At 27.2% G+C, this 25,585-nt stretch overlaps 12 protein-coding genes across 12 annotated transcripts, besides 7 other annotated features; 5 read left to right on the top strand and 7 right to left on the bottom strand.

Annotated features, from left to right (window-relative positions):
* Positions 1 to 321: 321 nt before the first annotated feature.
* On the top strand, positions 322 to 1,947 carry TA20320 (integral membrane protein, putative; the record flags this gene model as incomplete). The annotated part of the gene is made up of 1 exon (XM_949130.1): positions 322 to 1,947. One exon carries the CDS (start codon positions 322 to 324, stop codon positions 1,945 to 1,947), a length of 1,626 nt encoding a protein of 541 aa, XP_954223.1.
* Positions 1,384 to 1,452: a sequence feature (5 probable transmembrane helices predicted for TA20320 by TMHMM2.0 at aa 355-377, 390-412, 427-446, 458-480 and 506-528).
* Positions 1,489 to 1,557: a sequence feature (5 probable transmembrane helices predicted for TA20320 by TMHMM2.0 at aa 355-377, 390-412, 427-446, 458-480 and 506-528).
* Positions 1,600 to 1,659: a sequence feature (5 probable transmembrane helices predicted for TA20320 by TMHMM2.0 at aa 355-377, 390-412, 427-446, 458-480 and 506-528).
* Positions 1,693 to 1,761: a sequence feature (5 probable transmembrane helices predicted for TA20320 by TMHMM2.0 at aa 355-377, 390-412, 427-446, 458-480 and 506-528).
* Positions 1,837 to 1,905: a sequence feature (5 probable transmembrane helices predicted for TA20320 by TMHMM2.0 at aa 355-377, 390-412, 427-446, 458-480 and 506-528).
* Positions 1,948 to 2,431: 484 nt separating the features above from the next.
* Positions 2,432 to 3,016, bottom strand: TA20315 (uncharacterized protein; the record flags this gene model as incomplete). Its single annotated transcript, XM_949129.1, has 1 exon — positions 2,432 to 3,016. The coding sequence occupies one exon, from the start codon at positions 3,014 to 3,016 to the stop codon at positions 2,432 to 2,434; it is 585 nt and encodes a 194-aa protein (XP_954222.1).
* Positions 2,966 to 3,016: a sequence feature (Signal peptide predicted for TA20315 by SignalP 2.0 HMM (Signal peptide probability 1.000, signal anchor probability 0.000) with cleavage site probability 0.964 between residues 17 and 18).
* Positions 3,017 to 3,982: 966 nt separating this feature from the next.
* TA20310 (uncharacterized protein) lies at positions 3,983 to 6,793 on the bottom strand (the record flags this gene model as incomplete). Its single annotated transcript, XM_949128.1, has 3 exons — positions 3,983 to 4,968; positions 5,286 to 6,738; positions 6,773 to 6,793. 3 exons carry the CDS (start codon positions 6,791 to 6,793, stop codon positions 3,983 to 3,985), a joined length of 2,460 nt encoding a protein of 819 aa, XP_954221.1.
* Positions 6,734 to 6,793: a sequence feature (Signal peptide predicted for TA20310 by SignalP 2.0 HMM (Signal peptide probability 0.956, signal anchor probability 0.000) with cleavage site probability 0.650 between residues 20 and 21).
* Positions 6,794 to 8,237: 1,444 nt separating this feature from the next.
* TA20305 (transcription elongation factor, putative) lies at positions 8,238 to 9,749 on the bottom strand (the record flags this gene model as incomplete). Its single annotated transcript, XM_949127.1, has 2 exons — positions 8,238 to 9,413; positions 9,669 to 9,749. The coding sequence occupies 2 exons, from the start codon at positions 9,747 to 9,749 to the stop codon at positions 8,238 to 8,240; spliced, it is 1,257 nt and encodes a 418-aa protein (XP_954220.1).
* A 1,720-nt stretch (positions 9,750 to 11,469) lies between these two features.
* On the top strand, positions 11,470 to 12,912 carry TA20300 (uncharacterized protein; the record flags this gene model as incomplete). Its single annotated transcript, XM_949126.1, has 3 exons — positions 11,470 to 11,740; positions 11,783 to 11,932; positions 11,975 to 12,912. The coding sequence occupies 3 exons, from the start codon at positions 11,470 to 11,472 to the stop codon at positions 12,910 to 12,912; spliced, it is 1,359 nt and encodes a 452-aa protein (XP_954219.1).
* Positions 12,913 to 13,453: 541 nt separating this feature from the next.
* Positions 13,454 to 14,187, bottom strand: TA20295 (uncharacterized protein; the record flags this gene model as incomplete). Its single annotated transcript, XM_949125.1, has 3 exons — positions 13,454 to 13,634; positions 13,784 to 14,019; positions 14,065 to 14,187. 3 exons carry the CDS (start codon positions 14,185 to 14,187, stop codon positions 13,454 to 13,456), a joined length of 540 nt encoding a protein of 179 aa, XP_954218.1.
* A 924-nt stretch (positions 14,188 to 15,111) lies between these two features.
* Positions 15,112 to 15,332, bottom strand: TA20290 (uncharacterized protein; the record flags this gene model as incomplete). Its single annotated transcript, XM_949124.1, has 2 exons — positions 15,112 to 15,249; positions 15,288 to 15,332. The coding sequence occupies 2 exons, from the start codon at positions 15,330 to 15,332 to the stop codon at positions 15,112 to 15,114; spliced, it is 183 nt and encodes a 60-aa protein (XP_954217.1).
* A 117-nt stretch (positions 15,333 to 15,449) lies between these two features.
* TA20285 (uncharacterized protein) lies at positions 15,450 to 19,338 on the top strand (the record flags this gene model as incomplete). Its single annotated transcript, XM_949123.1, has 8 exons — positions 15,450 to 15,645; positions 16,003 to 16,044; positions 16,255 to 16,374; positions 16,435 to 18,108; positions 18,381 to 18,398; positions 18,457 to 18,611; positions 18,889 to 19,089; positions 19,168 to 19,338. The coding sequence occupies 8 exons, from the start codon at positions 15,450 to 15,452 to the stop codon at positions 19,336 to 19,338; spliced, it is 2,577 nt and encodes an 858-aa protein (XP_954216.1).
* Positions 19,339 to 19,439: 101 nt separating this feature from the next.
* On the bottom strand, positions 19,440 to 20,993 carry TA20280 (uncharacterized protein; the record flags this gene model as incomplete). Its single annotated transcript, XM_949122.1, has 5 exons — positions 19,440 to 19,891; positions 19,934 to 20,314; positions 20,351 to 20,530; positions 20,567 to 20,731; positions 20,783 to 20,993. The coding sequence occupies 5 exons, from the start codon at positions 20,991 to 20,993 to the stop codon at positions 19,440 to 19,442; spliced, it is 1,389 nt and encodes a 462-aa protein (XP_954215.1).
* Positions 20,994 to 21,524: 531 nt separating this feature from the next.
* TA20275 (uncharacterized protein) lies at positions 21,525 to 22,001 on the bottom strand (the record flags this gene model as incomplete). The annotated part of the gene is made up of 1 exon (XM_949121.1): positions 21,525 to 22,001. The coding sequence occupies one exon, from the start codon at positions 21,999 to 22,001 to the stop codon at positions 21,525 to 21,527; it is 477 nt and encodes a 158-aa protein (XP_954214.1).
* Positions 22,002 to 22,785: 784 nt separating this feature from the next.
* On the top strand, positions 22,786 to 23,397 carry TA20270 (60S ribosomal protein l3, putative; the record flags this gene model as incomplete). The annotated part of the gene is made up of 1 exon (XM_949120.1): positions 22,786 to 23,397. The coding sequence occupies one exon, from the start codon at positions 22,786 to 22,788 to the stop codon at positions 23,395 to 23,397; it is 612 nt and encodes a 203-aa protein (XP_954213.1).
* A 745-nt stretch (positions 23,398 to 24,142) lies between these two features.
* On the top strand, positions 24,143 to 24,664 carry TA20265 (60S ribosomal protein l3, putative; the record flags this gene model as incomplete). Its single annotated transcript, XM_949119.1, has 1 exon — positions 24,143 to 24,664. One exon carries the CDS (start codon positions 24,143 to 24,145, stop codon positions 24,662 to 24,664), a length of 522 nt encoding a protein of 173 aa, XP_954212.1.
* Positions 24,665 to 25,585: the final 921 nt, after the last annotated feature.

Genomic DNA, 25,585 nt, shown 5'->3' with positions numbered 1-25,585 from the left:
TAGTTATTTACTCCCTCCGGGGGTTAGTTATACCTTTAGGTAGTTATACAGTTTTTTAGCTCCCTTTCCAGGGTCCTATAGTTACTATAGTTATACCTTTAGGTAGTTAGTTGGTTAGTTATATCCCTTTCCAGGGTCCTATAGTTACTATAGTTAGTCCCCTCCGGGGGAGTGGTTAGTTATATCCTTTTACGGGGAGTACTTTAGTTACTGTAGTTAGTCCCCTCCGGGGGAGTGGTTAGTTACCCCTTAAGGGGAGTAGTTATATAGAACCCCCTCTGGGGGTACCGCTTGACCAAGCACCGTAACGATGTTATAGATATGGAAGAAATAATAGATATAGAAGTATTAGTAAGTGAAATACGTTATGAAAATATGTTGGAAGGATTAAGAATTTATAGACATGAAGTAGAAAAAGATGTTAAATTATCACGTATACATGATGAATATATTGATATTGATGTGAATCTTTATCATTTTAAATATGCTGATGTTTTTTCTTATAATAATTTATTACTTATTAATGTTGTTACTATACAATTTGATGATTTTACACCTAATTCTTCCATTACGGTGCTTGCTCACACAGATACTAATAATGACAGTACAGTTGTACCTGATATTAATAGTACTACTAATAATCTAACTACTAGTACTACTACCAATACTAGTCCTATAGGACCAAGCATCGTAACTAATAATACTATTACTAATACTACTGTAGTTGGTGGTAAAGGAGTTGGTAAAGGAGTTGGTGAGGGAACTGGTACTGTTATTGCTGGTACAGTTGGACCAAGCACCGTTACGGGAGACCCCGTAACGGAAGAATTAGGAGTATATGAAATGAATTATTATTTTTTTCTAGTATATAATAAAATGTATCAATATAAACCAAATAATAATGAATGGATACATCCAGTCGAATTATTATTACAATTAACCAAACTATATTATAATTCACTAGAAAATCAAAATAACAATAATAATAATAAGGATAGTAAGAATATTTGGAATAAAATTAAAAGATTTTTTAATAAAATTAATTTATTTAAATATAAGAAAATGGAAAATTCTACGGAGCGAAAGGGAGCTACAAATACTCCCGGAAAGGGAGCTAATGACACTTTTAGTACTCCGGGAAAGGGAGCTAATTTTACAGCTATGGAGTGTACTATGGGAAAGGGAGCTAATTTTACAGCCATGGAGTGTACTCCCGGAAAGGGAGCTAATTTTATGGGTATGGAGTGTACTATAGGAAATATGGGTACTGTTACAAAGGCTAATGGTACTGCTGTTGGTGGACCAGACACCGTAACGGAGGAAATAAAATTAGTAAAATTATTTATGAATAATAAATTTAAATATGGATTAATAGGTTCATTAATACCAATAATAATGAATATAATGAATATAATAATGTTATTTTTAATAATACCATTAATAAATTTAACAAGAAAATTATCAATAGAATTATATATGAAATTACAATTTGTAATGTCATTAATAGGAATAATACCAATAATAATAATAATAATAATATGTTATATGAAATATTTTGAAAATATTTCACCACAATATCAATTTGAAAATATTTATAAATATATTTTCATATCATTTTTTCTCTTTTATATTATTGGAATTTTATCATACTTTTTAATAAAAAATATACAAATACAATTATTATATCATAATTCTTATATAATTTTAATGTTAATAATTATGTTTTGTTGTTATAATATAAATAATTCTATTACAATAATTAGTGTCATGTTTATTAAATCAATAAAATTTGATGAAATTACAAATACAAGATTAGAAAATAATATTAAAACTAATATACAAATCTTATCATTCATGTTAATATTTTATAATCTAATACGATTTTCATATGTCTGGATCTATTTTAATAATAATCTCTTTTATAAAATCTTCTTTTGGATTATTTAATCTTTTAATATTATATAAGTATGTGTATATATATAGGTGTATATAAGGGGTGTATATAAGGTCTATAGTGTATATATATAGGTATATAAGGGGTGTATAGGGGTTTAGTGGGTATATAGGTGTATACTCGTAATTTAGTATACCAGTAGTGATATACGGTACTAGTTGAGTATTAGTGGTATACCTGTAGTCAGTATACAATGGTGTATATACATACAAGTATATAAGGTATAGTATACTTAAGGTACTAGAGTAGTATATTAGTCTACTACAGTAGTCTTAGGTAGTAGTAGTACCTACTTAGGTATTAGGGCTACTTAGGTACTTAAGGCTACGTTAGGTACTCTAGTAGCCTTAAGTATACTATGTACTCTATGTAATATGTATTTGATGGTATAGGACTAAATTTATTTGGTTACAAAGTATTAAACAAAGTCCCGTTTGTTTAATACTAAACGATTGATTAAAACTTAAATTAATTAAATTAGAGAGCACCAGCCTCGGCAGCAACAACACCAACTTTATGAGGAACATGTGCAGCATGTGCAGCCAATGCATGGACAAGTGGATGAGCAGGAAGTCCTTCAAGTAAATGGAGATCTTTGACTAGACCATGGACACCAACTACAAAGGCACCCATACCAAGAACAACACCATCACCAGGAACAGCACCGGCAGCGAATTTAAGGAATAAGTGGTGTGATCCTACAGCTGGGTGGAAAAGTTCCAAGTGGAGGAACTTCTCAGAATCCTTGTTACCTACAAAGTGCAAGTCAAGAAGTACTTCACCGGCAGCAGCTTTCCAAACTTTATGTGATCCAGATACTACCTCATCAACTTTAGCATGTACTGGTCTGACCCATGTGAAAAATTTACCTGCCTTAAGAAAGGTCTTGTGAAGGAATACAGTGTCAGGAAGCTCTCCGAGTGGACATTTGCCGGCTGCAACAGTGGTTTTAGTACCTTCACCATGCTTTCCATAAAGGACAAATCCCAAGTTCTTTAAGTCTAATTTTGCGGCATGGAGTCCAGATGCCAAAGCAAGTAAAGCTAATATAACGAACTTCATCTCTGACTATTAACTAGTTTTCTTAAGTTTTTAGCTCTAATAACAAAGTGAATATAGTGTCAGAGTCTAGCTCATATTCCCATAGAGATGGGGTACACCATATTTATTCCCCACTAAGAGTAATTAGAACATATAAATAATACGGTATTGAAAAGGAGTTACCAATCTTGGCTAAAGATGTATAGTTACATAGACTATATATAACTATATAAATAGCTATAGTATATATTAGATAGAATGTGTATGGTGTCAGGTAGTTAATTCGCCATGTCTTAATACAGCAGGTGTTGAGGTAGCTCATCAACTAGGGTTGATTTTAGACCATAAGGGCTGTATTCTGGTCATATTCACCCGTACATGTTCTATGAGTATTAAGGCTACTAAGTATTAGGGTTTATTGACTATATAAATGTACACTAAGGGTATTATACCTACAGTAGTTACCCATAGGTATTAGTATGTGTAAACTCGTGATTTAGGGTTTTAACTATTAGTCCTAAGGAGTATAGGTACTAGCACTATTGTAGATTGGTTAACTACCTAATACTACTAGTACTACCAATACCCTTAAAAGCCCTAATACTATCCAGTAACTAGTATTCTAAATAGTTAGTTTACTAGATACTTAAAGTCTACTATGTATTACTCTATATTAAGTCTATTATATATATTACTAATCCTTAGTACTATAAATATTAAAATTCTAAATATTAAATTCCATACTCCAATTCTAAATACTCATAACATATACAATAAAATTATGTAAAATTATGTAAACTAATGTAAATTCATTGTAAATTCAGTTAATTCCTTGGATTTGTTGTAAATTCATTGTAAATTCATTGTAAATTCATTGTAAATTCATTGTAAATTCATTGTAAATTCATTGTAAATTCATTGTAAATTCGTTGAATTAACGTTGAATTGTAATAAAATTGGATGAATCTGTTGTGAGTTCAATAAATTTTACGTAAATGTATAATTGGATAATTGTATTTGATATAATTTTAATTCATTATTAATTAATTGATATCTTAAGACTTGTCCATTTTGTAAATGTAAATTGATTTTATTTTCTAATAATTTAATGATCAAGACTTTGAAATTTGAATTGATTCTAGTCCAGAAAATTTTTTTATTATAAGATAATTTTGTACAAGTTCCTTCATATGTAATTTCAAATATAAAATCATTTAATTTTATTTGTATTTCATTTGTTATTGGTACTCTTGTATTATAAAATTTAAATTTACTTGGATCAATATGTTTTATACGTATATTTATCCATAAATTTATATTTCTTTCCCATTTATATAGGAAATAATAAAATCTTTTATTATATAATAATAAATATTTCATATTATCATTTTCATATATATATACTCTTGATAAATAACTACCTTTTAATATACAACACCATATTACTCTACTTATTCTTCTTATTTTATTCATTCTTAAATCCATTACTGTATCTTCAGTAACAGTATTCGTTATGGTATCAGGTCCACGACAACCAACTTCCACATCAACCCCCTCGCTACTAGTACCCATAGTAGTATCCTTAGTTACGGTGCTTGGTCCAGTAGGATACTCAGTACTAGTATTAGGATTACTACTATTAGTATTAGCTCTCTTTCCAGTGGTACACTCTGTAGCTGTAGAATTAGCTCTCTTTCTAGTAGTACTATTAGTACTATGAGTACCTTTACTGGTAGTGGTAGTGGTATTAGTGGTATTGGTGGGACCAGACGCTGTATTGTAAAATTGTAGATAATATTTAATATTAATATTAGATTGTACAACTTTATTAAATGCAAAACCTTTTAATGGTATAAATTGTCTAAAATGACCATTTTTAATACTATAATAATAAAAACTTTCATTTAAACTTATATCCAATTCTATACCCAAATTATTCTCATTTCTTTCAAATTCCAATTCCTCACTCATTTCTATACAAATATGAAAATTAATTATAGAAAATAGGTAGAAAATAAATAAATGTCAAAAATTGATCGGGTTAGAGGAAATAAATTTTCCTCAATCCTCTCAAATTGCTGCAGTAACTACTTATATCGAAAAAATAATTACAAATAGTAAAATAAATATCAAAGAGGTTGCAAAAATAGGAAATAGTGGGGTAGGCTCCGTAACGGAGCTTGGTCAAGCGGTACCCCGTAAGGGGTATATAAATAACTACTATATATATCTACTGTATATAACTAAAGGTAGTACTGGCCGTGTGACCAAGCACCGTAACGAGAGATACCATTAATTTTGATAATAGAATTAAAAATTTTATTATTAATATTAACAGTATTATTAATAAAATTATATTCAAAAGTATGTATTAATTTGGGTGTGAATAATCGTAAGAAATCAATAGAATAATGAAATTCAACACAATAATTTAAACCTTTAAGATAAACCGAATAATTTTTAAATAAATTATTTGTATTTATATCATTTGGATAAAATTTCATTTCTGTAAGTTTTGGTGATAATAGACTCAAATCTATCCATAAATTCAATATATTATCCCATCTAAATATACGATAATTATTATCTACTTGTAATATTATTAATAATTTATCTAATTTTATTTCCTCCATTACGGTGCTTGCTCCAACTCCACCCGTACTACCAGTACCAGTAGCTCCAACAGCTCCCGTACCAGCCCCTAAAGGGGTTCCCTCAATACCAGTACTATATCCACCATATCCAGTAGTAATATCACCAATAGTATTGTTAACATTAGTACTAGTACTAGGTCCATAGCCAGTAGTAGCACCAGTACCCGTTGGACCAGTACCCGTTGGACCAAGCACCGTAACGTGGTTATAAGTTTTTAATGAAATTAAAGTAATTTGTTTAGCAGATGTATACCAAATATTGGATTCCCAAATAGTAAAATCAATTCCTGTAAATTTATTTGTAAAGATAATTTTATTTATAAAATTATTCTCAATAGGTTTAAATTCATTTATTTCTGTTTTTATTGTTTGTAATTTACCATTTTCTAATTTATATGTTATTATTTCATTGGTTTTTTCCATTACGGTGTCTGGTACATGTCCAATAATACCATTAACACCAAAAGGATCTTCCACAGTATTAATACCACTAGTATTAGTAGTAGTATTAGTGGTACACTCCGTGGCTGTAAAATTAGCTCCCTTTCCCATAGTACACTCGGTGGCTGTAAAATTAGCTCTCTTTCCCTGAGTAACGGTGCTTGCTCCAGTGGTACCCAGAGTACTATTGGTAGTACTCATGGTTGGACTAGTACTATCCGTGTGACCAAGCACCGTATCGGAGTTATAAATATATTTTGTAATATTAAATAATAATTGATTATTTAATATCCAAAAATGTTTATGATTAGTAAATTGTAAAATATTTCCATTGAATAAAAATAATAATATGGAAATAATATTATTAAAAAAACGTTTACAAGAAATTTTTTTAATAAATTCATTAAAAATATTAGATTCATAAATAATAATTTTTTTATCATTGTTAAGATAAAATATTTTATAAAATCCAAAACCATCATTTGGTATATAAATTGAACCATAAATTGTTTCTATATATTTATAATTATCATTTGATGTTTCTAATCCAATATCTAATATCAATGGATTCAAATTTGTTATTTTATTCATTATATCAAAATTTGGAAATCCATTATTCAAACAAATTACCAAATCAATTAAAATTAACTACAAAAATATATTTTTAAATTATATAACTTACAAATATTAATTTTAATTTCATTTTAAATATTTATAGTTAAGACCAGTTGACTGCTAGTTAAGACCTATAGATAATAGTTAAGACAAATTTACTATAGGTTAAGACTTAATGTATATTAGTTAAGACTTAAGGTTTGTGGTTAAGACAAATTTACTATAGGTTAAGACCAGTTCACTATGGTTAAGACTCGATGACTGTTGATTTAAGAAAATTTTGATATATGTGAGAAAAAAATTTTTAAATAAAATATATTTAGATTAAAAATACTATAAATTAAAAGATTTAATAATTTAAAATAAATTTATTAATTATTTTATATATTTAATTTATATATTAAATTTGGGGTCAATGTCATTATAAATTAAATATTAATTAATAGAATGAATAGAAATTAATTATAATTGATTAAATTAATATTAAGTATAAATAATTGAATAATATAAATTTTTAAGTAATATACTGATAGTAATGGGATTTTTCACCGTTACGGTGCTTGCTCCAACCGTACCAGTGGTACTGGTAGTAGTACCCTCAGTAGTAGTAGTACTGGACTGGGATTCGAAGCTAGTACCCCTTGGTAATACTACCATTAGTAGTATTAGTAGTAGGTAGTTTAGGTGCAGCAATTTTGGTAGTAGAATTTTCCACCGTAACGGTGCTTTGGTACAACTGTACTAATATCCTAAGTAGTAGTACTGTATAGTACTATTAATATACTCCTAATACTATACACCTTTTTAAAACCCTAAATTACGAGTTTACACTTATCTAGTCACTAAAACCCTAATTTACGAGTTTACACATAAAATCCTCATCTAAAACCCTGAAACCCTTATATACTCCTTTATACTCCTTATATACCTATCTATTACTTAAAACCCTAAATTACGAGTATACACTACAAACCCTAATATTCCTCTAATACCCCTTATATACCTAACATGCACCTAACTAATCCTTAAATACTCTTAATAGCCTTTAATAGGCCTTAAATATCAAATACACTTAAAACCCCCTCTATACACCTTATATACCTCTAATACCCCTAGTATAGCTAATAGCCTTAAATAGCCCTTATATACCTACTAATACTCCTTATATACCTACTAACCCTAGTAGCTAGAGTAACTACTTAATTACTTAATATACTCCTAATACCTATGGGTACCTAGAACCTTAATACTCTAATACCTAATATACCTCTACTATCCTACTCCTAAATATCCCAAATACACTTAAAACCCCTTATATACCTCTAATACTCCTTAATTACTTAATATACTCCTAATACCTATAGGTACCTAAATAACCCTTTATACACGAGTATACACTAATATACATACTATTATACATATACACTATACTATATACTATAAAATATTGTATACTCGTGTATAAACTCATATACTCATCTTATTAACTCATATACTCATCTTATATACTTATATATTAGTAGTGTATGAGATTAGAATTTCCAACGATTATTACAATTAAGACAAGTTACAAATGTAGTCATGGGTTCATCAGATGATCTGGTTTGTAATTGATAATAAGTAGTGATTTTGGAATTACATTTATTACATTTGAATTGTCCTTTAGTTTTATTATTAAGGAAGATATTTTTGATTTCCCAATCAGACTGACATGCTTCAAGTGATTGTTCAAGTATTTCATTACGTTGTAATTTTTTCTCATCAGATGCCATTTGTAATGAAGACATATGAATTAATTCATTTATAGAAATAATATTATTATATAATTTATAATTAAATATTGTATTTTTATTATCTTTTAAATTAAATCCTATACATTTTAATTGTTGATTATATCCTTTTTGATTATTTTTTTCTATTATATAATAATTATATAATGATTTTTCTATCAAATTTATTTTCTCTGTTAATTCTTCCATTTCTATTTCAAAATCTTTTCCTATTATAAAACTATCAAATAAATATCTTAATGCTTTATCACGATATATATTATTACGTAATGGTCCCATATATTTTGGATTCCCCGTTACGGTGTCTGGTCCAACAGCAACTTCCTCACCCAGACCATGAGTGCCAGTAGCCTCTAAAGGGGCTCCCTTAGTCCCCAAAGGGGCTTCGTTAGTCCCCAAAGGGGCTCCCTCATTATTAACTTCAGTATTAACTCCCTCAGTATCCTTACTATTAGTATCCTCAGAAAAAGTACTGGACTCCCCAGTTTTAGTTACAACAGCAATTTCATTAGGATTTTTCTCACCAGTACATTCCATAGCTGTAAAATTAGCTCCCTTTCCCTCAGTAACGGTGCTTGCTCCCACGGTACCAATATCCTTACTACTACTATCCTCAGGACCAGGTACAACTGTAGTGTTAGTACTGTTAGCTCTGTTAGGGGTAGTAGTAGTACTATTAGTAGTACTTAGGTTATCAGTAGTAACCTCAGGTCCATTACTTGCTGTTGTACCAGTCACCGTAACGGAATTACGTAATTGTGATTTCCATTTATTAATAATTGAAATAACACGTTGTGAAGTAATTTTATGTATTGGTAATAAAGATTTTGATAATTTAGTTAATGATGAACCAATTCTAGTATTCTGTAATATATTACGATCAATATTTATTAATTCCAATTCATCCAATAATATTTCCTAATCAAAATTATTAATCAACTAAATTAACTTAAATTAACTAAAATTAGGAAAAAATAATTCCAAAAAATAGGATTTTGGAAATAAATGACCAAAATTGATCAGGTTAGAAGAAATAAATTTTCTTCTCTAGATCAATTATTGCTGCTACCTAATCTACTCCTTAACTAACTAATCCCTTAACTATACTAGTACTATAGTTAATTATAATAATTAGAAATAATAATGTGTATAGTTTATAATTAAAAAGAATACTAATGAATTATTATAATTTCCATTATTAATTGAATTAATAATATTATCAATTCTTTTTTTTAATTCTAATATATTATTCATTTTCAAATTAATTAATAAATTAATAAATTAATTATAAATTTAAATTAAATTTTAGTGTATAAACAAATTTATGGTGTAATGTAATAAATTGTATTATAGATAATAAAAATATAAATAATGGAAGTAATAAATAAAGATTTGACATTAGAATTATTATCAATTTTTGGTCTTTTAGGTTCTGCTTGGGTAATTTCAACAACGTTAGGGAAGAATCTTTTTAATTATGATTATAAATTTTTGGATATTACTATTTTTAAAAGAATTTTCAAACCAAGAAATAAAATTAAAAATATTTATCAACTCATACCAATTCTACAAAAAAATACTAAAAAACTTTTCTTACTCTTTTCTGATCTTTCAACGTATGTTTTTTATCTTATACCTTAGAAGATTCCATTAGTTATATAGCCTTAGTTATACCCTTACGGGGAGTAGTTAGTTATACAGTTATTTAGTCCCCTACGGGGATTCCTTAGCCCCTTACAGGGGTTATTTTAGTTAGTTACACCTTATGGATTCCTTAATTATACCCTTTAAGAGTACTTAGTTATCCCCTCCGGGGGTACTAATTCCTTAGGATTAGTTAGTTATACCCTTACATTACTTAGCTATATAGCCCCGAAGGGGCTCCCTAGTTATTTAATTATACCCTTAAGATTCCTATAGTTATACAGTTATTTAGCTCTCTTTCCCGTAGTAGTAGTACTATTAGTGGTAGAATTAGCTCTCTTTCCCGTAGTAGTAGTACTATTAGTGGTAGAATTAGCTCTCTTTCCCAGGGTCTAGTTAGTTAGGTACTTAAGAGAGTAGTTAGTTATATACTTTAGGTAGTTATTTATATTCCTCTATGGTATAGTTAGGGAGATAGCTAGTTAGTACCCTCTGGGAGTACCTTAATTAGTTAAGAGTATTAGGTATTAGGGGACTAGTTATTTATCTATACCCCCTCCGGGGGTACCGTTTGAGCAAGCACCGTAACGGAATTAATAAATAATATAGATCATTAAGAAGTATGAATGGAATAATAATAAATAGAGAAATAATAGAAAATATATTATCACAAGAATATTATGAACGTAAATTTATTGAAATACAAACTGAAGTTTTCAATGAATTTAATGTCGATTTTCATGATGTTTACAATTCCATCAAACTCTTTCAAAATGTATTACAATACTAATTAAATTAGTAGTAGTTAACTAAGATTAGGTAGTTAAGTAGAGTAGTCTAGGTGCAGCAAGATCTGATTAGTGAAGAAAATTTATTTCCTCTAACCCGATCAATTTTGGACTTTATTTCCAAAATCCTTTTTTTAGAATTATTTTTCAATAATTTTAGTTATATTTAGTTAATCTAGAGTTAGTATACTATAATTAGTATAATTAAGTAGAGTAATTAAGGAGTCTACAGTAGCTAGAGATAGTTAAGGAGTAGTTAAGTACTGTATAACTAGTTGAGTACTTTATTAGTATCAGTAGTATTATCCTCAATACTAGTATGAGTTAGGTAGTTTAGGTGCAGCAAAAATTGATTTGGAGAGGAAATTTTATTTCTTCTAACCCGATCAATTTTCAACATTTATTTTTTTAACCCAAATTTCTTAATTATTTTTTCCTAATTTTAGTTATTTTGGTTAATTTTAGTTATTTTAAGTTAATTAATAAATTAATTAATAATATAGGATGATCAAGTAGAATTATATGTAAATGGTGTAAATCGTATGTATGAATCATTAATAAATAATCATTATATATTATGTCCAGGATTTGAATATCCAATAATAACACAAGATAAATTATTATTAATTATTGAAAAATTTATTATATTACAATATTATAAATTTTTTTATCAACAAAATCATAAAAATAATTTTAATAATAATTTTAATAAAAATAAAGAAAATTTAGAAAATTTTAATAAAATTTCGGAAAATTTGGAAAATTTAAATTATTTGGAAATAATTTTGGATATGGAAAATTATATAATAAAAAGTATAAAAAAAGATATGTATATATATTATAAAGAATATATAGATATAATAATATGTATAAAATGTAATGAAAATGAATTAATAAATGATAGAAATTATAAAATAAAAAAATTATTATTAATAAAAAAAATACAAAAATGTTTTGAATCAAATATAATAAAAAAATTAATAAAAAAACAATTAAAATTTATTGGTATAAATATTATAATAATATTTGATTTAATAATAAATGAAGAAATATTTAATAAAATATTATTTATAATAAATTTGTATAAAGAAAATATTATTAATTTTTATCAATTTATTAATTTATTAAATAATTTTAATAATTTTAATATGGAGAATATGGATAATAATTTTAATGAGGATATGGAAATTGATAGGGTTAGTGAAAATAAATTTTCTTCACAATTAAATATTGCTGCACCTAAGGTAGTTAATGGTACTAACTCCGTTACGGTGATTGCTCAAACGGGTACTGAAGGTACTGAAGTTACTAGTACTAATAGTACTAATACTAATAACCTAACTACTACTACCGGAAAGGGAGCTAATTCTATGGGTATGGAGTGTACCTCGGGAAAGGGAGCTAATTTTACAGCTATAGAGTGTACCCCCGGAAAGGGAGCTAATTTTACAGCCACCGAGTGTACCTCGGGAAAGGGAGCTAATTTTATGGGTACCGAGTGTACTAGTAGTGATAGTACCACTGAACCCTCAGGTTCCAGGTTCGAGTCCCAGTACAGTACTACTAATATTACTCCTCCAAAGGGAGCTAATGGTACAGTTGATACTAACACCGTTACGGAGGAAAATAATATTGCTGCACCTAATCTACTTACTGGACCCTCTGGTACTAGGTTCGAATCCCAGTCCAGTACTACAGATAATACTAGTACTACTGATACTAGTACTAATACTAGTGTAGATTACTCCTTAATTACTAATGGAATTACTAATACTAATGGTATTACTAATACTAATGGTATTACTACTGATATTACTGATGGTACTGATGATATGGATGGTATGGATGGTACTACTGTTGGTAAGGATATAAATATATTTTGGATGTTTAAAAATGAATTTGATGAAATAGAAAAAATAAAAGAATATCCATCAATAATTATATATAAAGATGATAAAATTATTAATATTATACCAATGGTATAAATTATACAAATTTTTAAAATTAAAATAATTTTAATATAATTTTTTAAAACTATAATTTATATTTTTATTTTTTATATTTATATTTTTTTTTAATTAGAAATATGTATGGGTATTATTAAATGTTAATAGGTACCACACAGGCATAGTAGTGCTAAAATGTTATTTATAGAAATTTAATATTAAACCTACTTTAAATTTTCATATTAATTTTTTTCAATTAAATGTGCGCTTCAATTAACAAAAATAAACCTGTAAGTCCATATAAATTATTTTTATTACACATCAATATATATAAGATTTTTTAAAATTAATTTAAAATTATTTTTATATTTAATTAATTTATTATTAAATATATTTATTAATATTATTATTAATATATGCATGTGTATAGTTTTTTTTATCCAATTAATCAAATTAACTAGTTATTCAATTAGATTAACTAATTATTCAATTATATTAACTAATTATTAAATTAAATTATTAAATTAATAAATTATTAAATAAATAAATTAAATTAAATTGGAATAAAAATTATGGTTGATTAGAAAGTAATTGGAGGATCTAAAGGATCATCTAGAAAATCGAGTATAACAGGTTCAGCACGTTCATTAAAACCAAATCGTGATGAATTGGTGAAATTATTGAATGAAGGTACAAAGAATTCAGAAATCGCAAATTTTACAGTAACAGTAGAAAAGGAATTAAAACCAAAAGAAGAAACACTTAAAAAACCTGTAGAAAAACAAATGAATTCACAAAAAACTGTTAAAAAAGTACAGAAAAATAAAACGTCACTCTTTTCCAAATTATTAAATAAAATCAAATCATTAATGCATTAATATTTTATATCTCTACAATATTATTTAACTACCTATTAACCCATAGTACACTTGGTAACCATAGAATTAGCTCCCTTTCCCTATTACACTCCATGGCTGTAAAATTAGCTCCCTTTCCCGGAGTACTAAAAGTGTCATTTAGCTCCCTTTCCCTATTACACTCGGTGGCTGTAAAATTAGCTCCCTTTCCCATAGTACACTTGGTAACCATAGAATTAGCTCCCTTTCCCATAGTACACTCGGTGGCTGTAAAATTAGCTCCCTTTCCCTATTACACTCCATGGCTGTAGAATTAGCTCCCTTTCCCTATTACACTTGGTGGCTGTAAAATTAGCTCCCTTTCCCATAGTACACTTGGTAACCATAAAATTAGCTCCCTTTCCCTATTACACTCCATGGCTGTAGAATTAGCTCCCTTTCCCTGACTACACTCCATACCTGTAAAATTAGCTCCCTTTCCAGGGTTAGGGAGTAGGTAGTTTAGGTGCAGCAAGATCTGATTACCGAGGAAAATTTATTTCCCCTAACCCGATCAATTTTGGCATTTTATTTATTTTTAACCATTTTCTTAATTATTTTTCTATAATTTTAACTAATTTAAGTTAACTATTAGTATATAAAATTAGTATAAGATTAATTCAGTAATAATTTTAGATATACAATGTGCAGCAGTAAGTGGATAATTAGAAATTTTAATAATATCATCAACATTTTCTATTGTACCTTTAGAATGTTTTGATGATGTAGTACCAATATGTATTATTAATATTTTTTTAAAATCATATTTCGATATAAAACTTTTCAAATTCTCCAAATGTCCTAATGTTGATAATCCAATACTATAACTATTTATAGGTTTTATATTCTCCCAATCATTCTTTATCATCTAATTCAATCAATTAACTAAAATAATGAAAAAATAATTAAGAAATTGGGTAGAAAAAAATAAAATGCCAAAATTGATCGGGTTAGGGGAAATAAATTTTCCTCTCTCCTACAATTTTTGCTGCACCTAAACTACCTAACTAGACTACTAATATTAGACTATATATCTAAGTATATAAGGCTACTTAGTACTAAAGATACTAGATAGTATAAGGAGTACTAGGTACTCTAGGTATAGTATGAGTATATTAGATAGATAATATTTACTTGTAATAGTATAGTATTATTATTAGATTTGATTTTACGATTTATAATAAGTGATTGAATAAGAATTTGAAATAATTCAAGGGTTTTTGGTACAGTAAATGTTGAATTTACTTGTATTAATTCATTTTTTATTGTTCTTATATATACTTTTAATTTCAATTCCTAATTTCAAATATATTATTAATTAATTAATTTAACAATTTTCTAATTAATTTTTCATAATTTTGGATAAATGGATAATTAAATGGATAATTAAATGGATAAATGGATAATTATTGATTACCTTATTAATAATAGAATCTTGTAATATTAATAAAGATTGATGTAAAATATCTAATCTTGATTCCTAAAAAATATAATTATTTAATTTTATAATTTTATTACTTTATTATATATATCACTATCTTCTAATATTATATATATCCTCATAATTTTTTTAAATTATTATTAATTTATATTTAATTAATTTAATTAATAATTTAATTAATATTTAATAATTTAATAATATTATTAATTTAATAATAAAAATTATTATTATTATTACTAATGAGTAATGTAGTGGAATTATTAATAATATTATTGGATGAAATAAAACCATTAAAAAATATAAAATTGGATGATTGGAATTTAATAATTAATTCAGTTAAAAATAATCTTAATAATTCCAAAAATTTCATTTATTCATCACCAGATCCTTTAATTGAAGCTTTCTCTACATTACTTAATTCATATCTTTCCAATAGTAATTATTTATTCAATTATATTATTAACAGTTATTAGAGTAGTTATGGAGTCTAATACTCTTAATAGTTATTAGAGATAGTTAAGTACTAGTCTACGGTATTTAAGGTGTATTAGGTAGTTAAGTACTAAGTTACCTAGGTGTATTAAGGCTATTAGGTAGTTAAGGATAATTTAGGTAGTTAAGTGGTGTATAAGGGTATTTTAGCTATATAAGGGTAGTTAGGGGTATTTTAGGGTATTAGTAGTAGTTAAGTAGTTAAGGGTAGTACTAAGTACCAATAGTAGTGATAAGTAGTTATGGAGTCTATAGTTAAGGTTATTGAGTATTTAATTTTATTATTAATGAATATTATAGAATATGGATTACCAGGATCAAATTTATATAATGCATTAACACGTAATTTATATTAATTAACCAAAATTAGATAATTAATGAAAAAATAATTAAAAATATTCAACTAGATTAGTTAAAAAAAAATAAAATGCCAAAATTGATCGGGTTAGAGGAAATAAATTTTCCTCGCTAATCAGATCTTGCTGCTACCTAATTCCTTAACTACCTAATCACTTAACTACTTACTATTACTTAATAATAATAATGTAATAGTTGGACGTATATTAAGAGAAAATGTGAATATAAATCAAAATATAGAAGAACAAAATATAAATGATGATGATAAAAAGAAAAATATATTTGTTAATACTATTAAAAGATTATTCAATAAAGGTATACAAATTTATTAAATTAACTACATAATTATAATTTTTTGTTAATATAAATTTGTAGATGTGGAGAATGAAATAAATGAAAGAAGATATTATAGAGATCCTTATAAATTAAGATCTGGTTCTTCTAAAGGTGGTTCACAACTTATTTCATCCAATACCACTACTGATACTAATACTATTAATGAGAATAATGAAGATACTAATATTACTAATGAGAATAATGAGGTTGAGAATTTGGATATTACCAATGAAAATAATACAATTTTAATTGAAGATACTTCCTCAGTAACGGTGCTTGGTCAAGCAGATAGTAATACTAATAACCTAACTACTACTGTGGAAACTACCACTGAGGATACTAGTACCATTGGAGCAAGCACCGTTACGGAGGAGAAAAATAATAATGAAATTGCTGTTGTTACTAAAACTAGGGAGTCCGATACTAATTCTAAGGATACTAATAATAAGGATACTAATAATAAGGATACTAATAATAAGGATAGTACTAGTAAGGATATTAAGGGTAGTGAGGTTATTAGTAGTCAGACTAGTACTGCTGGAGCAAGCACCGTAACGGGCACCGTAACTGGGAACATATATATACCATTAAATAATATAATAAATGAAATGAAGAATATAAATTTATATGTAGTAGCATTAGAAATGATAAGAGCAAGTGTACGTAATGTGAATAATCAAAGAGATGTATTTAATTATAGAGCAATAGATCCAAGTGTATTTAATACAAATGGTATAGATTATTCTATACAAATAATTACATCAAATGTAAAACAACAACATCATATTAATTTCGGTGATATTTTACGACTTAAACGTGTTGATGCTTTTACTGTTATTGATAAATTTGGTAAAAAACATATTAATATTATTATGTCTATTAAAAATTTCCCTACTATGCGTTTATGGCATTCTAATCTTTATAATTTTTCCAATACGGTGCTTGGTCACACAGCTACCACTTCCACTACCAATACTACTACTAGTACCACTGGACCAAGCACCGTTACGGAGGGAAAGAGAGCTAATTCTATGGGTATGGAGTGTAATAGGGAAAGGGAGCTAATTAACACTTTTAGTACCCCGGGAAAGAGAGCTAATTCTATGGTTACAGAGTGTACCATGGGAAAGGGAGCTACAGTTACTAAGGATACTAAGGGTAATATGAATACTAGTACTGAGGACAGTGAGGATATTGGTGGTGGTGGACCAGACACCGTAACGGAAGTAATAAATATATATGGTGGAATAAAAATAAATATAACAAATGAAGATAATAGAATAATAGAATTTTTAAAGAATTGGTCAAAGAAATTGAATCCAAATCAATTATTAACATCAGAATATTTAAAGAAATTATCAGAAGCATCAGAAAATCCATATGATTTTATAGTGAAAATATTAAGTGTATGGATTAATGAAAATACAATATTAGTAACAGATAATATAAATAAAGCAATTGTATGTAATTTTGATCCTATTTTAATTTCCAATTTATTTAATAGTTTCAATCCATTACAACGTGGTGATTGGATCAAATTACGATCATTTGTTAGAATCTTTAATGATAATAAAATTATTACACTTACTACTACTAAATATTCTTGTGTTACTAGATTACCATTACAATTCTTTCATAATCAACAGGATAAGTTCGTTACGGTGTCCGTTACGGTGACTGGACCACCGGACACTAGTTCCTTAGTTATATATAGTAGTTATATACCTTTAGTTATATATAGTAGTTATTTACCCCTTACGGGGTACTGCTTGACCAAGCACCGTAACGGAGCTCCTTAACTGAGCTTACCCCACTAATTACTCTTTTTGCAACCTTTTAGTACAATTATTTATTTTTTGTAATTATTTTTTCGATATAAGTAGTTACAGCAGCAAGATCTAATTAGAGAGGAAAATTTATTTCTTCTAACCCGATCAATTTTGAACATTTATTTTTAAAATAGCATTTTCTTAATTATTTTTTAGTTATTTTGACTAATTTAAGTTAATTACTTAATTATTAGTTAATTTTGATTAGTTAATTTGATTAGTTAATAATTAGTTAATTTGATTATTAAATTGATTAGTAATTTAATACGTGAAAGAAGAGTAAATTTGGATGTATGGAGTAAGACATCATGTTTAAATAATAGTTTTCCAAAACGTTTTAAACGTTCACCAACATTTATACAAAAATTATTAAGTACACAACCAATTGTTACTTTTCAAAAAGCTTCACCTTCCAAAATTATTAATGAACGTGAAGAAGGTGAAATCTCACAATAATATTACAAACCAAATTTAATAAAGATTAATTTAAAGAATTTAATTTAATAATGAAATTTGGGATTTCGAATTGAAGAATTTAATTGAAGATTTAATACAGATTTGAAATTGAAGAATTTAATTTGGGATTTCGAATTGAAGATTTGAGAATAATTGAATAATTTTAAATAATTTTATAATATATATTATTTATACATTACGGTGTCAGGTACTACGGGAAAGAGAGCTAATTGTAGTAAGGATAGTACAAGTACTAAGGGAGCTACAGGTACTAGGTTCGAAACCCAGTGCAGTAATCCTAATAGTACTACTACTACAGAAAGTACTACTGAACAAAATACTACTATCAATAGTACTAACAAGGGAAAGGGAGCTAACTACAGGTATGGAGTGTACTAGTACTAATAGTGTAACTACTATGGGAAAGGGAGCTAATGACACTTAATACTCCGGGAAAGGGAGCTAAATAACACTATTATTACTATAGGTAAGGGAGCTAATATACACTTTTGGTACTCCCGGAAAGGGAGCTAATTCTATGGTTACGGAGTGTACTAGCGAGAAAAAATCTCCTCCAAAGGGAGCTAATACTAACACTAACACTACTACTGTACTACTATACTCTATACTTACTACTATAACTACTGTATACTACTAGTACTATACACCTAATACCCCTTAGAATACTGTATATTACCCTTAATACTCCTTAACTACCTAAGACTACTATAATATGTAATTATAAATTATATTAAATTTTTAATAATTAAATGGATTATATCCTCTATCCATACGGTCATATCTATCCACTCTATCCGATCTACCGTATCCTCTGTCATATCTATCCACTCTATCATATCTTCTGTCATATCCCCTGTAATATCCTCTATCCATCCTGTCCATTCTATCCATCCTATCATATCTTCTATCTACTCTATATTTTAATGTACTCCTGCTACTACTACTTGAACTACTCCTACTAGTACTATCACTCCTACTACTACTTGTACTACTACTATAACTTCTACTATCACTTGTACTACTCCTACTACTACTTGTACTACTCCTTCTTCTATAAGTACTATCACTTACACTACTACTCCCACTATCACTTGTACTACTACCATCCCTATCCCTACTACTACTACCATCAGTACTACTACTACTTGTACTCCCACTCCCACTACTACTCCTATGTTTAAAAGTAGAATCTGATTTATTATCAATTTTATTAAAATTTTCATCATTTTTACGATTAAAATTATGAAAACTATGATTATAATAATTCTTTATATTCATTTCTGGAAATGCATTAAATTCTTCCGTTACGGTGCTTGCTCCCACTCCTCCAACAGCACCGAAAGGGGCTCCATATCCTCCTCCACCATATCCACCTACTCCTACTCCACCATATCCTCCATATCCTCCTACTCCTACTCCACCGTATCCTCCGGCACCATAACTATTATTTAATGAATTACCATATAAACCAATATTTGGTTTTTTTAATTTATTATTAAATAATCCACTAAACAATTTTCTACCCTTATTCTTCGTAACCATACCTGTATTACCAATACCAGTACCCATAGTACTAATACCAGTATTACCTATACCAGTACCCATACCTATACCTATAGTATTATAATTTCTATTAACCATATTCATACCCATACTATTATTCATACTATTATTCATACCTATACCTGTAGGTAGTCCAGTATTAATACTAGGTATAACTGTATTATAATTAGTACTATTAGGTGGAATACTAGCCGTAGTACCAGTCACCGTAACGGGAGGATTAGATTTATTTAATAATAAAATAGGTTTATGTAATATATTAGTTTCTATAATACCATTTGTAGAAGATAATGATATAAAACGATCACGTATTGATGCAGAATAATTACGTTTCTCTTGTAATGTTTTATTATCCAATACTAAAGCAATAATTTCCATAGCTTTATCAATTAAATTAGTATTAAATTTCAATTTATTAATTGATTGTAATATGTGTAAATTATTAAGAACTTCATAAATACAATTCTCTGAACCATTGATTAGTATATAATTTAATAAATTTAATCCTTTTTGGATACGTTTTATACGTTTTGATACTATACATTTCCATATTGATTTCATTATTTTCTGATAAAATATTTCATTATAAGTTGCTTGTGATATGTCATATAATATTGTATCAGAACATCCTACAGTATCATTATATAATGCTTCTTTTAAACATTTATCCAATTCATTCATTGTCATTAAACGTATTTGTTGATTTATACCAAGTGGTAATTTTTTCATCTTTCAAATAGTAAATAAGATTAAAGGGGTAATTAACGGGGGAAAATAAGAAATTTAACCCAAAGTAAGAGAATTATCCCTAAATTCTATAGGATAACAGGAAATTTCAGGAGATAACCGAAAATTTCAGGAGATAAGCCAAAATAAGAAATTAACCCTAAATACTATAGGATAGGCTAAAATACTATTGAATAACCCTAAAATACTATTGGATAACTCCAAAATTCTATAGGATAACCCTAAATACTGCTGAATAACCGTAAAATTATTAAATGAAAAATATTAGTTTAAAATATAATTATAAAAAGTGCATATAAATAAAATAATTAAAATTTGCGATAAAAAATAAAATAATAAATAATAAATAATTAATATAAATTTATAGAATTATCTGGGGACCATACGAATAATAAAATAATTTAATTCATAAAATAAAATTAATTAAAATAAAATTATTAAAATTTGTTTAAAAAATTAATTTATTTAAAAATATTATTAAAATTATTAAAAATATTGATTAATTTATTTTTATTAATCAAGTGTATATGATGGATCAGGACGTTCATAAATATGATTTGGTATATAATTAGTATATAAATCATCATCAGATTCTTCATCTGGTGGTATATATATACCACCAGCTCTTGATTTCCAACCTTTTCTAGTTATACTCTTTATCTCAACATCATTATTATTTTCTTTATTGTTGTTGTTATGATTAGATTTAGATTTTTTATATTTATTTTCATAATTTATTCTTTCACTATCACTTTCATATAAATCATGTTTCCACTTATCTTCTTCTCTTTCTCTAGAACGACTATCTCTATCTCTATGTTTATCCTTATCTCTATGTTTATCTCTATCTCTAGAACGACTACGTCTATCTCTATGTTTATGTTTATTATATTTATTATGATATGCTAAATTTAATGGATTAAATGGTTCTTTTGGTAAATCATCATCACTACTATCACTATAACTTCTATCACTACTACTACTACACATTATTAATATACTTAAGTATAGTTATAGTAATTAAGTAGTTAAGGGTAGTTATTAGGTAGTCTAGTAAGGTAGCTTAGGTGCAGCAAAAATTGTAGGAGAGAGGAAAATTTATTTCTTCTAACCCGATCATTTTTGACATTTATTTTTAAAATGTCTATTTTCTTAATTATTTTTAGTTAATTTAGAGTTTATTTAGTTAACTATAATTACTATACTATAATTAAGTATTATAGTTAATTACTATATACTAATACTACTTAGATATAGAGTCTAACATAGTAGTCTAGCTAACTATAGTACTACCAGACTAGATAGTTTAGGTGCAGGAATAATTGCAGTAGAGAAGAAAAAATTTCTATATTCTAATATTTCTATATTATTACCTTATTTCTCTATATTTATTATTATAATTAGTAGTAGACCTAGTGGACTTGGATTTAGTAGACTTATATTTGGTAGAATTTGATTTATTATATTTTGACCATTCATATGCTTCCTATATTAAATTAAATTAAACTAAAATTAATATTAAGTTAATATGTGTTTAAAAAATTTTACAAGTTCTAAATTTGTAAAATCATTATTTGTTAATTTATTCATTAATTTCTTTAAATTATTATTAAATTCTTTTAATTTATTATATCTTCAATTTATATTAATTATTACATTTCCCCACCACTATAACACAATTTTTTTAAAACTAATTAAATTAAATAAAATTCTAAAAATCTTATTTAAATTAAATTAATTAGAAATTTAATTATTAAATTATTGGTTGAAGAAAATGTCACATAGAAAATTTGAACGTCCTAGATCAGGTTCATTAGGATTCTTACCTAAAAAACGTTCTAGAACACATAGAGCTAAGATACGTTCATTTCCTAAAGATGATATTACAAAACCACCACATTTAACAGCTTTTATTGGTTATAAAGCTGGTATGACACATGTTGTAACAGAAGTAGATAGACCTGGTTCAAAATTACATAAAAAAGAAATAGTAGAAGCTGTTACAATTGTTGAAACACCACCAATGATAGTTGTTGGTTTAGTTGGATATGTAGAAACACCACGTGGTCTTAAAGTATTAGGTACGGTTTGGGCTGGACATTTATCTGATGAATTAAGACGAAGATTTTATAAAAATTGGTATAAATCGAAGAAAAAAGCTTTTACTAAATATGCTAAAAAATATGTCGAAACTAATGGTATGGAATTGGAATTAAAAAGATTAAAAAATTATTCCACTGTAATACGTGCATTATTACATACACAACCTTCGAAAACTTCTTTATCATTAAGAAAAGCACATTTATTAGAAGTACAAATTAATGGTGGTACTATTGATCAAAAGGTATCCATAACGGTGCTTGCTCCAGCAGCTCCAATCACCTAGTTATACCAATACTAGTTTCATTAGTTATTTAGTTATCCTATTCTGCTTGACCAAGCACCGTAACGTAACACCTTAACGGAGCCTACCCCATTAATTACCATTTTTGCAACCTTTTAGATATTTATTTATTTTTTGTAATTATTTTTTACTAAATATGTTATTGAAGCAGCAAGTTGATCTGGATAGGAAAATTTATTTCCTCTAACCCGATCAACTTTTGACTTTATTTTTTTTACCTAATTTTTACAATTAATTTCTCATTTTTTTCCTAATTTATATTATTTTTGATATGGTTGTTATAAAATTGGACAAATAGTAATATCAAGCATATTAATTGTAAATTTGATTACTTATGTCCTATAATAAGGTTGAGCTTGCTCCCACTTTCATATTCCTAGTCTTTTTTATTTATCAATATATTTATTAGACAAACCATGAAAGATACAATAACAACAATTAACAACCATATCATATTAAGTAGTTAGGTAGTAGTCTAAAGTATGTAGTAGTTAGATTAGGTAGTTTAGGTGCAGCAATAATTGATCTAGCGAGGAAAATTTATTTCTCCTATCCCGATCAATTTTTGACATTTATTTTTTTCTACCTTATTTTTCCTAATTTTAGTTATTTTGGTCTATTTTCTTAATTTCCCCTTAATCTAGTCTAATAATTTTATTAGGTACAATATGTAGTGGATTTATTTGAGAAGAGTATACCAGTATCAACAGTATTTAATGAGAATGAGATGTTGGATGTATTAGGAGTAACAAAAGGACATGGTGTGAAAGGTGTAGTATCACGTTATGGTGTAACAAGATTACCACGTAAGACACATCGAGGATTAAGAAAAGTAGCATGTATTGGTTCATGGCATCCAGCAAGAGTACAATTCCAAGTACCAAGACATGGTCAAAAAGGATATCATAAAAGAACCGAACGAAATAAGAAAATCTATAGAATTGGTTTAGGAAATTGTAATCGAAATGGTTCGACAGATTCTGATTTAACGGAGAAAACAATAACACCAATGGGTGGATTCCCACATTATGGTGTAGTAAGAGAAGATTTCTTAATGCTTAAAGGATGTATACCTGGTACAAAAAAACGTGTCATAACATTAAGAAAAACATTGTTACCACAAACTTCAAGAAATTCATTAAGTGAAGTCAATTTGAAGTTCATTGATACGTCTTCCAAATGGGGACATGGACGTTTTCAAACTTCTGATGAAAAAAAATCCTTCTATGGTCCACTTAAAACTAATTAATTTACATAACGGTGCTCCGTAACGGTGCTTGCTCCAACAGTATATAGTATAGTAGTCTATATTAAGTAGTTGAGGAGTTATGGAGTACTACAGTAGTCTAGAGTACAGTAGTTTACAGTACATCTAGTATAAGGTAGTTAAGGAGTACCAGTGGTATACAGTACTTAGTAGTAGTATATAGTAAGTAATATATAAGTATATAAGGGTGTAATGAATATACAGTGTACAGTAGTCTATTAGTCTACAGCATCTATTCTACTATAGTATTCTTAAGTACTACAGTACTCTAGTACTCTATAGTAGTCTACAGTATTTATTCTATTATAGGTACTCTATAGTAAGGAGTAGTTAAGTAATACAGTAGTTAAGAGTGTTAAGTGTATAGTATAGTAGTACATAGTAAGGAGTATACACTAGTGTATATACATACATGTATATGAGAGTACTAGGTAGTCTTAAGTACTCTAAGTAGTACTCTAAGTAAGTCTAGTCTACTACTAATAGTCTATAGTAGTTCTAAGAGTATTAACTACTCTAGTAGTAGTCTATAGTACTCTATAGTACTAGCAGATTAGGTAATCTAGGTGCAGCAAAATGTGTATTAGTGAAGAAATTTTTAAATTCGTAACCCGATCATTTTTGACATTTATTTCCAAAATCCTGTTTTTCTAATTATTTTTTCCTAATTTTATCTTAATTTGTAGTTAATTAATTTATTTATAGTAAATAGAGAAAAAAATTATGAGATGCAAATTTGGAAAAAAAAAATTCTTTAATTTATAGATCTAAAATATTTAAATTTAATTAACATAAAATTATGTATAGAAATTTGTATAGTAAAGTGTATATAGAAATATCCATAGTAAAATCTCTATAGTAATGTATATTGAAATGTATATAATAAAATGTGTTTAGTAAGTT

This window comes from Theileria annulata, chromosome 1 (assembly GCF_000003225.4).
Source record: "Theileria annulata chromosome 1, complete sequence, *** SEQUENCING IN PROGRESS ***".
In the NCBI taxonomy this organism is placed as follows: domain Eukaryota; phylum Apicomplexa; class Aconoidasida; order Piroplasmida; family Theileriidae; genus Theileria; species Theileria annulata.
The sequence above is the reverse complement of the archived record's forward strand: the minus strand, read 5'-3'. Positions and strand labels throughout refer to the sequence as shown.